General features: G+C 36.7%; 1 protein-coding gene across 3 annotated transcripts; it reads right to left on the bottom strand.

The window, feature by feature from the left end:
* Window positions 1–4078: 4078 nt before the first annotated feature.
* LOC112504477 (myosin-binding protein 1-like) lies at window positions 4079–7823 on the bottom strand. 3 transcript variants are annotated; one of them, XM_025108419.1, is made up of 5 exons: window positions 7575–7823; window positions 6945–6989; window positions 6039–6275; window positions 4944–5684; window positions 4079–4353 (listed from the first exon to the last, which is right to left on the bottom strand). In XM_025108419.1, exons 2-4 carry the CDS (start codon window positions 6946–6948, stop codon window positions 5005–5007), a joined length of 921 nt encoding a protein of 306 aa, XP_024964187.1. In that variant the 5' UTR covers window positions 6949–6989; window positions 7575–7823; the 3' UTR covers window positions 4079–4353; window positions 4944–5004. The 3 variants fall into 3 exon arrangements, with proteins under 3 accessions (XP_024964187.1, XP_024964188.1, XP_024964186.1); XM_025108420.1 differs by having other exon boundaries at window positions 6039–6176; XM_025108418.1 differs by having other exon boundaries at window positions 6039–6989.
* Between the last annotated feature and the right edge of the window lie 6585 nt (window positions 7824–14408).

The following is a 14408-nucleotide window of genomic DNA, read 5'->3' as shown; positions in this document are numbered from 1 at the left end:
TAAAAAGGATTACTAATGAAATTTGTTTTAATTAAAAATAAAATATATTATGTTAGTGATTTTTCAAATTAAAAAAATTGAAAATAATTTGATTAAGTTACTGATAGATTAACGATAAAATTTAACTAAATACATAATTAATTAAAGATCGTCGTTAGTGTTCATTGGTATATATGAATGGATTACTTATATGTAATTAATGGCTAACTTGACAACCATCAGATGCTCTAATACAGTAACATGTTAGTAAGTGTGAAAGATCGTGTGCTTGAATCTTGTCGGTGATATGATTTTATTGATGGATTAACGATGAATTTTAATTAATTATGTATTTGGTTAAATTTTATAGTTAACCGCCAGTAATTTAATCAAATTATTTTCTATTTTTAATTTAAAAAATAAAAAATAGAATATATTTAATTTTTAATTAAAATAAATTTCATCAGTAATTCTTTTTAAATATTTTTTTTATTTGAAAAATCACATATGAAATATATTTTATTTTTAATTAAAGTAAATTTAATCAGTAATCCTTATTAAATGTAAGAGATTGTTTATTTACCTCTTAAATGTAAGGGATTGTTTGTTTAGAGAGACAATAAACAATAACATATAATGAATTATTAATTAATTTTTTTTTATTTTCTTCTCCAAGGTAATTAGTTGATATATTTTTGGGCTCTTATTATCTACTAAATTCTTTTAGACTTTTATTATATGTTACATTTTTTTAGGTTTCTTTAATTTATTAAATTCTTTTAGATTACAAGTATATATTAAAAGAAAAAAAATTAGACCCATGATATTTTTAGATCCTCGACTTATGCCCATACCGTCTCCCCTGGATGCCCTGTGCACATAGTGGATGCTATAACCGCATAAATATGCAACTATGCTTTGATAGAAGACTACAAAAAGTCAATGCAAGGTAAAACCAAATTTAGGAGATGGTTTGATATCCAAGGCGTTGATGAGAGATGTTCGCTATGATGTTTTCAGGTTGCCTTCCTATATAACATATAAATATAAATGATATTAACTTTAGGGAAAAAAAGTAAAAGGATTATATTATTTTTGAGAACAGACGTTTATGGCGTTTATTATTTTTAAAAGATATTAAAGTCTTATTTCATTTCTGATTAATAAAAGATAGTACTGAAGTATGAAACCTGAATCAATAAAACTGTTTGTTTTTGTAAACTGATTACTGTCTGAATTTGTTTAAATTGTCTATTAATTTTATCGATCAGAAAATTATAATGTTGAATTTATCCAAATTTAACATATTTTATTCATAATCATTACGAAATTTATATTTAAATTATATAATTAACATTCACTTAAACAAAAATATGTCATTAACGGTATTTAACACATTTACATCTTATTAAAATAAACCAACTGAGAGATGTAAGGATCAATTTGGTAATAATCAATTGAAAGAAATGATCGATTAAGGTTAATCGATTGAGAAACGTCGTTGCTAAAGATTTCGAGAATAATAAGAGGCAAATAAGAAGTTGGTTTATCTTTTATCAGATAAGAGGATAATAAGATATAAGTGCCTCTAAAAAATTAGAAAAAACAGTCTGAATAATCCTACCTATTAACGAATCAGATATAAAAAATTAGTAATGATTTCTTTTTAAAAAAATAAACACCAACATTGAGGATACCAACCTAGAAGCCTATTGATGACTATTTAGGTTTGTTTGGGATATCTGCTTCCTAAAAGAAATAGAGGAGAAGAAAATATTAAATTATGTAAAAAGAAATGCATACCATATATTTTATAAATTGTGATTTTCTTTTATATTTCATGGTGTTAATATGTAATGAATTTAATTATTTAAATGAATATTGTGTTTACTGTTCCTACCTCGTCACTTTAATGGTTTCCATCACCAAACCTTATGCAGTGATTTTGTTAAGATGGCAAAAGAGGTGTTATAACAATCATTTTCTCTGTAACAATATTATTAGATTTTATATAAACTTGTGATAAATAGATACTTTATATAATATTCAAGTGTTTTCATTATGGAGACTTTTTTTTAGACAAACCATACAAAATTATAAAGTTATATGAAACAAAAAAGTGAGTGACAGACGAGTTATTGGCTTCATAATTGTGATTCATTCACATTGCATCACACAAATACACCAAAATATTATATATATATATATATATGTGTATATATATATATATATATCAACAAAATATCAATACTGATTGGTAAGAATATAATCAGCGAGTGTTCCACTCACTTTCACCCACCGACGCTAATGGCGATGCTCCACAACCATTGGTAGCTGTGGGTACCCCCTTTCCTTCAAAAAGACTTCCATTCTTGTTTTTGTATGATTCTCTCATTCTTATGCATTAAGGGGTGGTTGCTTATTTAAAACAACTTATACTTTTTTTTTGTAAAAGTGCTTATTAACTTATGTGGTATCAAACCGTAGTTTTATAAAAAGTGTTTGTAAAAGTGCTTATTAACTTAGTCCTTACTTACCAGATAAGATTTTAGTCCACCAAAATCAAGGAAATTTATAATCCTACCTGAATAATGATCTATAGCTTTTCCATTCGACATAATATCATAACTAGGAATGCTATATATATATATATATATATATATATATATATATTCCTTCATGTATATACATATCAGCATCTACAGCATTATACCATTAACAAATATCCCCCACACTAAACTTATGGGAGAAGAAGAAACTGGGCAAGTTATTTAGAAGACCATTTGTGCAAGCAGCTGCAGTCCCTTTTCACTTCCCTTCTTCCTCACTAGAATATATTGGTAAAAATAGAAAGCATCGAATGAACAACAAATACAAGATTTAAGTAATTTAACATAAATTTCTTCAACATGAATCCTCATTTACACACAGCTACTTACAGATGAATGGATAACCCAACAACGCGAAGAAATCAAGAATAACCTATTTATCAACAACCCAAAATTGGGAAATAAAATGTGGGAAAACGCAGGGGAAGTTTTCTGGCGACGATGAGACGAATCGAACGGATTCTTGATCGATGATTTCACAGGCAGTGAKAAGCGTATCTGTTAGGGTATCGATCTCTAGGGTTAGGGTAGACGATGATGGGGGTGGAGGAGAAGAGATATCTGGAGGAAGGTATAACGATTGGAGAAGAGGCGATGATGATGGGGGTGTTCGGTTGGAGAAGAGACGATGAGGGGTATCTATTATTGGAGAAGAGACGATGAGGGGTATCTATTATTGGAGAAGAGATATCATCGATGATGTATGTGCAATATTGGAGAAAGGGTATTATATAGGGTTAAAATGGTAAACTGGTAATAAGTTGATTTTCATAAGTCAGAAAGGATTAACTTATCAAAAACTGCTTATTACCGGTTTGGCACCGGTATAAACAATTTTTTTTCTTACCCAAAACATTAGAAAACAACTTATCACCGGTGCCAGACTAAAATAAGTTAAAAAACAGGTTTCATAAGCAATCCCAAACACCCGCTAAAACTAGTTTGCAAATTTGGATTATCCCCCAAGGCAATTATAAGATCGAAATATCACTTACATACAGATCCAAGATTCTTATCCAAATATATTTCATTGATTAAGCGATACCCTAACCCAAATTTCTAACCATTTTGATGAAAAATATGATATTAACAGTTGGAAACGCTCGATAGACTACACTGTTAAGAATATAACTACTTTGATTTTGACTTTACAAAAGAAAAATCACACAAACCTCACGGTCAAACAATAAAGCACAATGTACATTATGAACTATAATTGTCTTCTTTAAAAAAAACAAACCAAACTAGCCCAGTAAATCTCATTCAAAACTAGGATAGAGACGCATACCTAACCTGTACCCCATAACTGTTTTCTTTAGTTTTTTGCAAATATCGACCACAAAACCATCAAAAGGAACCAAACAAAGAAACATCCAAACCAACCCTCACTCACGGACATTCCTACCTTATGTAGCTAAACAGAAAGGAAAAAAAATCGACATCCTACCAGTATATTAACCAAACCAAACCAAACCAAACCAAACCAAACCAAACCAAACCAATCCAATCCAATATATCCACAAGGAGGTAGGATCAGGAGTAAGATTTAAGCAGATCTTCTCTACCCCAAATAATAAAGTAACTTCTCTACCCCAAATAATAAAGTAACTGGTTACATGAAAGCCATATCTTACCCATATAATTGTGCTCCATGTTTATGCAGCCATCGGAAAAACATGTACACCAAAGCGTTTGGCTCAACCACCCGGCACCATTGTAGCACAATGTCGACTCAGCCTTGAAGGGTTGGACTCAAATTCATGACCTTTAGATAAAAAAAAAGATGGGATAAATACATCAAAGTTTGCTTTAGTTCCTATTTAATGTTATAGATAATCTCTTTTCTCGATCAATATTGTAAAGTATCAAATTTTCTTATTTTGTACTCATTTTGACCCAGTAATCTTCCCATCTTGTAATATTTGATGACATGAACACTCGCTTAAAAGTTTATGGAAGGATTATAGTAAAGAAGACGATAAACTTAACATCCACACCAAAGGGCCTTTGGATCCGATAACCCAACCTTCCTAGAATTCATAGGTTCCAATCTCATCAATTTCATTTGCTATATATCAATATTATATATTTGTCCATGTCATCGAGATGAAAAGTTACCTGTCAAAATGAAAGAAAAAGATATAGAAATTTTAAAAGAAATTAAACTCACGGACAAGATATAGAAATTTTAAAAGAAATTAAACTCACGGACACTTTTCATCCATGGTGAGATTTGAACCCGAACCTCTATGAAAGTGGGGTTACATGGTACCATTCGCAAATGGCCCTTTGGTGAATGCATATACATGTACCATGAAAATTTTGTTGATTTTGGGCAAAACAGATCAACATTACCAGTTGTTTCAAGGTTTGTGTACGAAACGAACGGAAATCTTGAAGAAAACCGAGCACGGCTTCATTCCCTACCATCTTCAGAAATCTTTCTAACAATCTCTTCCAAATCCAGAATCTGTTTTTCCTTTTCTTCAATAAGATCGTTCGCCTTCTGTAACGCTTCGCTGTTATACTCGGCCTGTTCTTCCATCATCCTCAAACACTGCAAAGCTTCAGTATAAAGTGCAGCCTTCTCTTCCTGCAATCTAGTAATCATAGCCATCGCTTGATTTGTAGCCACAGCCGACGCATTTCTTTCTTCCTCCAATTCTTTATACAAAATGCCCATAACTTTCTTATCGTGTTCAACTTGCCGTTTTAATCTATCGACCACAGTTTCTCCATCAATCTCGCTCACAATGCTTCCATCTAATGAAATATTAGATTCATTCCTTTCAAGAGAGAGACGTTTTTGAAGGAATTGTATTCCCATTAACTCATCGCTGTTAAAAGACGGCTTTGGGCTTATTAGATTGTCGTTAGATCGGTGGGATAATAAGAGCTTTATGTCTTCAGTGACTCTAGTCGAAGAATCTTGGAAGGATTTCTGATCTAGAAGTTGTCTTCCTTTACTGCTTATAGCAAGCTTATACGCGTCACCAAGATCCAAATGGTTCGAGACTCGGTGGCCGTTCATGGTTGTGGACGGGTCGCTTTCTGCAACAGGATCTTTGATCACTTCACCTGTTCTTGGCTGATCAGCTACAAAATAGATTACGATCATCAGTTTGACTCTGACTTTTGGGGTCGAATTCAATATTTGTATGGTTTCGGTAAAAATGTTTTGACAAAAAACTGGTAAATGCATCAAAAAACTGCAATGCAAGTAGCATTCCAATTAACACTTCCTCAAGAGACACATACCACTCGGGGAACTAGCTTATAATCTTAGTTGTTGGTGATAAAAAGTGGACAAAACCCAGGGAGCTTTTATTGAAACGCGTTTCAAAGAGCTAGTTTATACCTGCTCAAATGAGCTTTTTCGATAAGCTCAAAAATTCAAGCCATCTTGAATTCTTGATACTATAACACAAATGAAAAGGAGATGGAACTTACTTATCTCTAGAAACACATCAGCCGGAGTTTCTGCAAGATTGGATAACTGAACCTCATCAGAGGAGATTTGCTCAGTAACCCGAGACGTTTCTTCCTTATTTGCATTCGTCCGCCATTTAAGTTCCCCCGAATCACTTGCTGTAACAGTTACAGGATCATTATGAAGATCAAGAACCTTAGATCGTGAATCCAAGTGAATAAAAGCACGGCCACACTCGTTATCAGAAATCGGGAGTTCTGATTCACCATCAGAATTAACATTAATTTTCTCATAATCAAACTCTAACGAACCATCAATTTGATTCTTTTCCATTTGGGAAGATCTAAACGGTTCATGAAACTCATCCTCAAAAACATCAGTTTCATTCTTAGGAGCATCAGGATGAATAGAACTTGTAGGATGTAAGTTCATATCATAATCTCTTGAAACACATTCCTCATTACAACAAAAACAGATTCTTGAACACGAAGAATCATGATTACGAACTTCAAGTGAAGGGTTGGATCCCATTTTGCCAACTAATAATCGGAAAGTTTCAGCATTGAACGTGTTCTTGGTCTCGGTGACGAATGACAAAAGACAATTTTCACAGATTCCATGAACATCAATGAGTTTATCGTGAACATGGCCAAGAACTACAGAAGAAATCTCGGACTTATGATGATTACAAATCGAATCCAAGTAAATTCCCTTTTTGTCCCTGGCTAGAACATGATCAAATCTTGAGCACATTAGGCATGGACCTTGTAGTTGACAGTAGGATGCAAATTTTGCGATCAAGTAAGCGAAACATGCATCAATGAACAATAAGAACATGAGCAACCATTCAGAAACTGCAAACTCTAAGGCTTTTGCAAGTCTGTGGAAATAATTGTGTGATTGAAAAGATGAGCAATTCCTCGTACCCATTTCGGGGATGATGATTTCGAACCAAATAACAGATGGATAATCTGGAAAAATCAGTTTCAAGCAAAAAAGAAGAGTAAATAAACAGGTGATGATCAAAAAATCATATAGAAGGGACTTGATAACTCTGAATTTAGCAAGCAATCAAAAGTGTTTCAAAAAAGAAGCTAATAACACAAAATCGTATTAGATAGAGAAGAACAAATTCAGTCTTCAGGATTTAGAATTATTTGAAAAATCACCAAAATTAGTGGAAGAAATTGAAACTAAACAATGTTTAAGAACTGAAAACATCAACAGTTTTAGAAAAAAAGAAAAGAAAAAGGGTCAAAGTGAAGGCTTGATCAATAGCTCTAGAAGCACAACCTACATGAAACAGATTCATATCTTCAAAAATCGAAGAACTAGCAAACACCAAGATGGAAGAACCAATCATCGTCGTCAACAACTCGAACCCAAGTCCAAATCATAAAAACCAACAACTTCACTTACAAGATTACACAAAAAATGTGATTCCTACCCACAAACTGAAATAGGTTTTCTTACAGCTAAACAAGTAAATAAGAGCAAATTAAAATGAAATCACATGATAAACTCTTTGACGATCGGAAGTGGGAAGCAGATCAAACCTGGTATATAATATACAGTGAAGACTTAAAGTAGAAGCAGAAGTGATGGAATCAGATGAATCAAGAATCAAGAATCAATTCTTGTTTAGATCAATTAGAAAACGAAGAATTTGTGATTGAAGAAATATTTGATTGTGTTATTGTGAAGATAGAAGGGATTTCCAGCGTATATGCACGTTGTGCTGTTGGGTCTGAAAGCCAATAAAAAATCCCAAGTGAAAGGAGGAAGTCGGCTACCGAAAGAAGCAGTAAAGGGGCCATTATAGACCCTCCATGGATGTCGTTTCAGCCAACTTGTTGGACATAAGACGAACTTTTCTCATTATTGAGTGTACTTGTTTTCAAAGAAGGAAATTTCACCAAAATATCAAAAAAAATACATAATATATTATTAAAATAGTATTTTTTAAGTTTTATCAAAATAACAGTACAGATTACTTCTTCGAGGCATGTTTGACCATGAGGGGTGATCCAGCCCTCTTTGATAAGAATAGTACATTAAAGAATATTTTAAATTGATTTATAGGGATCACATGTATCTCATTTGAGGACAAAAACATCTGATTTATCTTAAATAAGGGGATCGCCCCCACCTACCTCCGGATCTTCCCCGGGAGCGATCCAGTCCTCCAACTTTGATCACTGTTTTGTCTTCTAGTGAAGAAATCGATTTGACAATTAATGAGTGTTCTTCAATAAACACGAGACAATTTTGACTGGTTTTTTGACCGTTTTAGGACCAAATGTTGTGGTTTTACTCTATAAAATCAAACATTTCTACTCTCACAACTCGTAAATCCTTGAACACAATCTACCATCACAATCCCTTAACAAAATAAAAAATCACGTCAAACTTTATATTTTTACTACTTTTTTTAAACGCCTAAATGAACCAACGAATGTTTTTATATTTTCTTATAAAAATCATATTTTTTATAACCACTGAATTTAATATTTTTTAATAATTGTTGATACGAAAAAAATTATTTGTATCTGATTGGGGGTCAAAGTTCAAATATTATATCTGAAAAATGTCATATTTTTCTAAACCACCTACTTTGAACGTTATTTTGTCATTTAGTGGCCTACGATTTGACGACGATTTGATGATCTATTTTGTTTTATTACGTAAAAGTTTATATAAATAGGCGGTTGGGGGGGGGGGGAACCATTATCACCATCCTCACTGACATCCACCACTAGAAAGCTACCACTAGAAACCCACCCATTTTCCGGCATTCCGATCCCCCTCGACCATCGACCACCGATCACCGTTGGCCACTGATCATCGACCATCGACCACCGATCATCGTCCACCGAGCACCGGACGACCATCGAGCACCGACGACCACCGATCATCGTCCACCGACATCCACCGATCACCGTCCACCAGCATCCACCACTGTTTACCACCACCTACCACCGTCTGCCGCCACCTACCATTGTTCATTTCTGCCGCCATCGACCACCGTGTGCTGCCACCTACCACCGTCCATTTCCGCTGCCACTGACCATCGTGTGCCGCCACCTACCACCGTGTGCTGCCACCTGAAGACGTGCCTCGACAGGCTGGAGTCCTCGGTGACTGTGGGGTGTCTTATTGTATGTTTGTTGAGCAGTTGTCCTAAGGAGAAGATGTACACTGTGCAGAGCGGACAGACCATCATGCGATATTACTTCGTCAACATTTGGCATCTCTTTTGTATGCAACACGTATACCTTAGTTGTCATAAAACGTTTCTTTGGTTTAAATGACATTGTAAATGATAATTTAAATGATCTTCACTAATAATTGTGTCAATGACAATTATCCTATAATCATCTCGATAAACAAAAACATCACAATTAGTAAAAAGGAAATCCAACTTATCGCCAACATCATCTTTGTTGGTCGCGATTGGGTCTACAAGAGTTTTATAGAAACAATTTGTAGAAGGGGGGGGGGKGGGGAAGATGAATACAAACACAAAGAACTTTCAAATTTAAAAATATATATTGATAAAGAAAAGATCAATAATTTTTTTTACAAGATTTTATGCGGAAATAGACAAGGTAAAGATAACCTAGTTAAAACAATCTAGGTTTACACATAGATAATCTTAGCAAAGAGAAAAGATTTGCTGAAATATAAAGAAGGAAATAAGTTCTTCTTGGGTAACAACTTTTAGAATACTCGAGAGAGATTATAACTTGCTTGAAGATAAGCGTAAGTGTTCTTAGATGTGTGTGTGATCTCTTGTATATATGCATGTATTTCTGCATGGAGAGAGCGCTCATCGATTTATACCTATTGCATTAAATGAACATTTAATGTAATACAGTAGGGTTTGAACACGAGTCAAGCTTTTAAAGAAAAGTTTGTCCTTTGCTACAGTGAATAGTACAAAATCCTATTCATGAACAGACATCCTTTCGTGGAGTTGGTGGGTAATAGAGTCAACTAGTCGGCTCCGTACCGTACTATACTCTAGAAAAGGTATGGGGTTGTCCTTTGCATGTGGAAGGACAAGACAAAAACAATCTTGCACAACAAGCTTCATTTGATCGCTGAATGTTGAAATAACATTGAAGGTCTCTTCAGCATTCGTTGAGGCTTAGGTAGTTTTCACACATATGTTGACCAGGTTGTAATCACTGAATGCCGCTTTAGATCACGAACGCGTTAGTCTCTAATCTTCAGTTTCAGTCTTTGACTTTCGCTGAAGGTTCTTTGGTGTGAGTTTTGTCTTCTTGAAGTATCGCTGTTGTAGGATTTACAATACATGTTTCAACGATCACTGAACAGACTCAGTGACGATCGCTGAAACTGAAAGAACATAAACATAATACTTCGTAATAGGTAAAATGGATTATCATCAAATTAATGAGAGAGAGGATCAACAATCTCCCCCTATTTGATGATAACAAAGCAACATAAAGAAAGTTGCCTTATCAGATAATAGTAGAGAAAAGTTACATATAAAGTACATGTCCCTTTTTACTATTTTTGGGATCTTTTTCAGTGAGTCAGTTTTTACTTAATAAGTTTTCTTAAGTTATAAGTTTAAGAAAAAAGTATAAGAAAGAAATTGAAACTGAAAGCATGTCCACTGACTTATAGATTGTCAGTGACTGTAAGAGAACACTGGAACTCTTAGACATGTGTCCCTATTACTCTTTTTAGAGATATTTTTCAGTGATTCAAATGAAATACTTATATTAATTTAGAGGAAAAATTACAATTTTTTTAGTACATTTCTTAGACTTACAACATATAAGTTGAACACTGAAAGTAAACATAGAAATAAAAGACATACAGTGAGAGACAAGTTACAAGATAGAATTCTATAACTAATCTAAGTTGCTCAGGTTGATGTATTCATGTACTTCTTCTCTGAGCTCCTTTCGATGTAGGAATTCCCTTCTGATCTTGCAGTTCATCATTTGACCATATATATCATTATCTAGCCAAAATCTGATGTACGCTAGATGTTCCCTTGGGTAGAGATGTAACTCAGACATTCTTTGAAAGCTGACTTTGCCTTCATAGTCAAGGAAGATAAATCCTAACTCCGGTTTCATGTGCACACTGTTGGGTATGTAAGGACCCTTCACTGGCAAGGACAGGTTCAACATAGAAATGTTTGGCTTCTTTGAAGCCTTCAGGACTTCATCCAAGGAGAACTTTGTTTCATGTTAATTCCTTTGGGTTGGTCAGTCGTTAGGACTTGAAGGTCTTCTTCTTCCACCTTTTTTTAGTGTAGGCTTTTCAGGTACCACAACATATCTTGACATCTTCTTGATCAGATCGTTGATGATGTCTTCGATAACCGGCTTATGTCTTGACTTATAGCACTGAATGGCTTGGCGGATCTCCAGACATTCACTGTAGCCATACTGACCAAGGTAAGAAGGGTATTCCGTGACAGCATCAAGGCCGTCCCTGGTGATGAGCATTGAGACCAAAAATCCATCGTCTTTTGTCTATCCACTGATGGTGACGTTTGAAATTGGCTGAGGATTGATCCTCTTGTGTAAACATTCTTTGCTTCATTTCCTATCGCGCTCGGCCACCTTTAGTGATTTCTCGCGTTCAACTTCTATAATAGAAAGATGCTTAGCCTGGGTTTTGACAACATTCACCATCTTTTTGGACTTCTTCCTTGGAAGAACTTTAGCAGCAAAAGACTTGGCCAACGTTAAGTTGTCCTCAATTTGTTGTCGTTGAAGTCTGAGTTCTTCCTCGGCCTTGAGTGCCTCGAGTCTTTCAGCTTCAGACAAGAAGTCGAACTCACCAAAACTAGAGGTACGAAGAGGGATTTTTCTCTAGTTTGGTCGAGCGACTCCTTCAGCTGAGACATCTGTTGGTCGGTGGGAGCGCTGGATGTTGGGTTTTCAGGCACCCATTTCTCTAGTCGACCGCATGTAGTGGAAGGGATGGAGAGTTGATAAAGGGAGGTGATGTTGGTGAAACTGGAGGACTCATTAGTTAAGGGTTCTAAAGGTTGGAAAAGTACCTTTAAATTTCCTTCTTCAGCAACATCCTTGTCTTTCGACTTGTTGTTCTGGTTCTTTTCTTGAATCTCCTTATTTTTCTCCCCTTGCTCCCTCTTGGATGTAGAATCTCTGAGAGCGACGCCTTTCGTGGCACCGACAGGTCTCTGGTACTGAATGGTGAAGTTGTCATCATCATCGTCACCCAGATCTTCACCAGCTTTAGGAAGGTATGGAGAGTCACCGTCTTCATCTTCATCATCATCTTCCATATCACCAACATTAGCTGTAGAGGTGATTGGAAGGTTATCGTCACGAGCTTCAGCCCCATCTCGGACGACATCAACATCCTCAGCTACAGGAGCTTCACAGGAAGTTGGATTTTCATCAGCAACCTCAACTTCAGCTTCAGGATGAGCTTAAGCTTCAACATGAGTCGTTGGAACAGTAGCAGGTTCAGCGGCAGCAGCAACATTCGAAGGAGCAGCTCCAGACTCTGTCTCCCCCTCTTTGGCAATGGCTTTGGAGCAATAGCCAAAGAAATGATCAATAGTTGTTATTTGAAGCGCCATCATCTCTTCAAGCTTTGTCATAGCACGATCTAGAAGAATAGTAGCCTCGTGCGTTTGATCTAGCTGCTCGCGGTCTTCAACATTGAATGACGGTTTAGGTGCTGGGATTGGCTGTTGGAAAGTCGCCAATATTTGCTGCATCAGTTCTGTTTGCTTGGCAAGATGAGAGTTCGCTTCATCGGCCTTGCTTGTTAAAGCATTGATGGCCTCAACGTTGGCTTGCACAGCCACTTGCATCGACGAGAGCTGGTCCTTGACCTCTTGCACTTCAGCTCGGATGACTGAAAGGTCAGTAGATACTTCGTCCCTGAGAGGCATGCCCTTATGGACTACATCCATTTTGATGAGGACAATCTCTACGACAGGGAGGAGTAGCTTGACGTCGTCAGCCATGTTGTAATCGTCGTCCATGGCTGGCGTCTCCTCAAAAGGACCTGAAAAAGAGCAAGTGTGAGCATAAGAGAGCTCGGGGTTAGTAGAAACGAAAGGGTAGGAAGGTAGAGTACCTGAGAGTTCATCAGCATTATCTGAAGGATTAACGATGGTTCGCTCCAAGTGGCCTTCGAGAGGATAGGCGACTGTTTGCTGAGAAGCCTCGAGAGGAGCAATCTTAGGTCCAGTGGTGTGTGTTTCATCGTCATGGAGGACAGTCACTGATGAATCATAAACACGTGTCGAGACCAATGATGGAGGAAAGGAAAAAATGGCCGAGACAGTTGGACGTGAGTGTTCAGCAATGGCGATGATGATATTCTCACCTTTAGTGATTTGGGTCACTGAGGCGGTCGGGATAGGAGCCACAGGTACGACAGTGATGTCAGATATCATTGAAAAGATGGAAAGATTAGCTGAAAGTGCCTCGACGGTAAGGCGAGTTTCAATAGCTGAGACATTTTGAGAGGTCAGAGCCAGAGACGTGGGTGTCCCCTCTTTGGATTTCTTGGCCCTCGAAGGAGAACCAAGAGTGGGTTGAGAGGATGGACTTTGGTAGAGAGGGTGGTGGTGGTCATGATAGACTTCGGGGAGTTTTCCCTAGTCTTAACCACCTTAGAAGGAGAAGAAGAAGGAGGAAGAATTGAAGAGACAGGTTGCACTATAGCAAAGAGTGCAATGTCTCCATCCCTCAGCTTATGATCTAGAATCCTGGATCCAAGCTTGTAGATAGGAAGGTTACCTTCCTTGGAATACTTGTCGCCGAAGATTTTGGCGAACACCATGGAAAGAAACCTGGTGTAAGGAAGAACTTTCTCCCTTTGGAGCTTATTCAGCTTTAGCGCCAGGTCCTCGAAGATCACTACTACATAGTTGATAGCGCGTTGTCGGATGACAAAAATGCCGATGTTGAGAGCAACCCTTGAAGCTTGATCTCGACCTCCAGTCTTTCCTCCCATGCACTGGATGAAGTGGGAGAAGAGGTACTGCCGCACCGCTGACATGCGGTTCTTCTCGATCTTCGACAGTGACTTGAGGGGTTCGCTGGAGTTTTTCTTTAGGCATAGCCAATATCATCAAGGCAGGCTATGATGATTTCAGTTGAAGGATCGTTGATGAAAGGACCCTTGGGAAATCGAAGAGCATGCCTTAGTGTCGTCACACCGAAGCTGACGGTCATGCGGTTGAAGGTGAAGGATATTTTTTCCACCTGTTGACCGTGCTTGTCAGTATCCTGCGCTACTTCAACAGTCATCCAAAATTGATGAAGAGCTTCTTTCACCATGACAAGTTCATGGGTAAGAGCGTAGGCGATTGGTGACATCTTGAGGAAGGAAGCATCATCCTCGTAGAGAGA

The sequence above is a fragment of the Cynara cardunculus genome, unplaced genomic scaffold (genome assembly GCF_001531365.2).
Source record: "Cynara cardunculus var. scolymus isolate 2C unplaced genomic scaffold, CcrdV1 Un_Scaffold_5714, whole genome shotgun sequence".
Lineage (NCBI taxonomy): Eukaryota > Viridiplantae > Streptophyta > Magnoliopsida > Asterales > Asteraceae > Cynara > Cynara cardunculus.
This window is presented reverse-complemented; position numbering and strand designations above follow the sequence as displayed.

What these genes read in the sequence shown, in the direction of transcription:
- LOC112504477 (XM_025108418.1), bottom strand. Translation starts at nt 6,948, where the DNA reads ATGGGTACGAGGAATTGCTCATCTTTTCAATCACACAATTATTTCCAC. An exon ending in TGATGTGTTTCTAGAGATAA is followed by an intron (nt 5,685 to 6,038) that starts GTAAGTTCCATC and finishes TCTATTTTGTAG; the next exon opens with CTGATCAGCCAAGAACAGGT.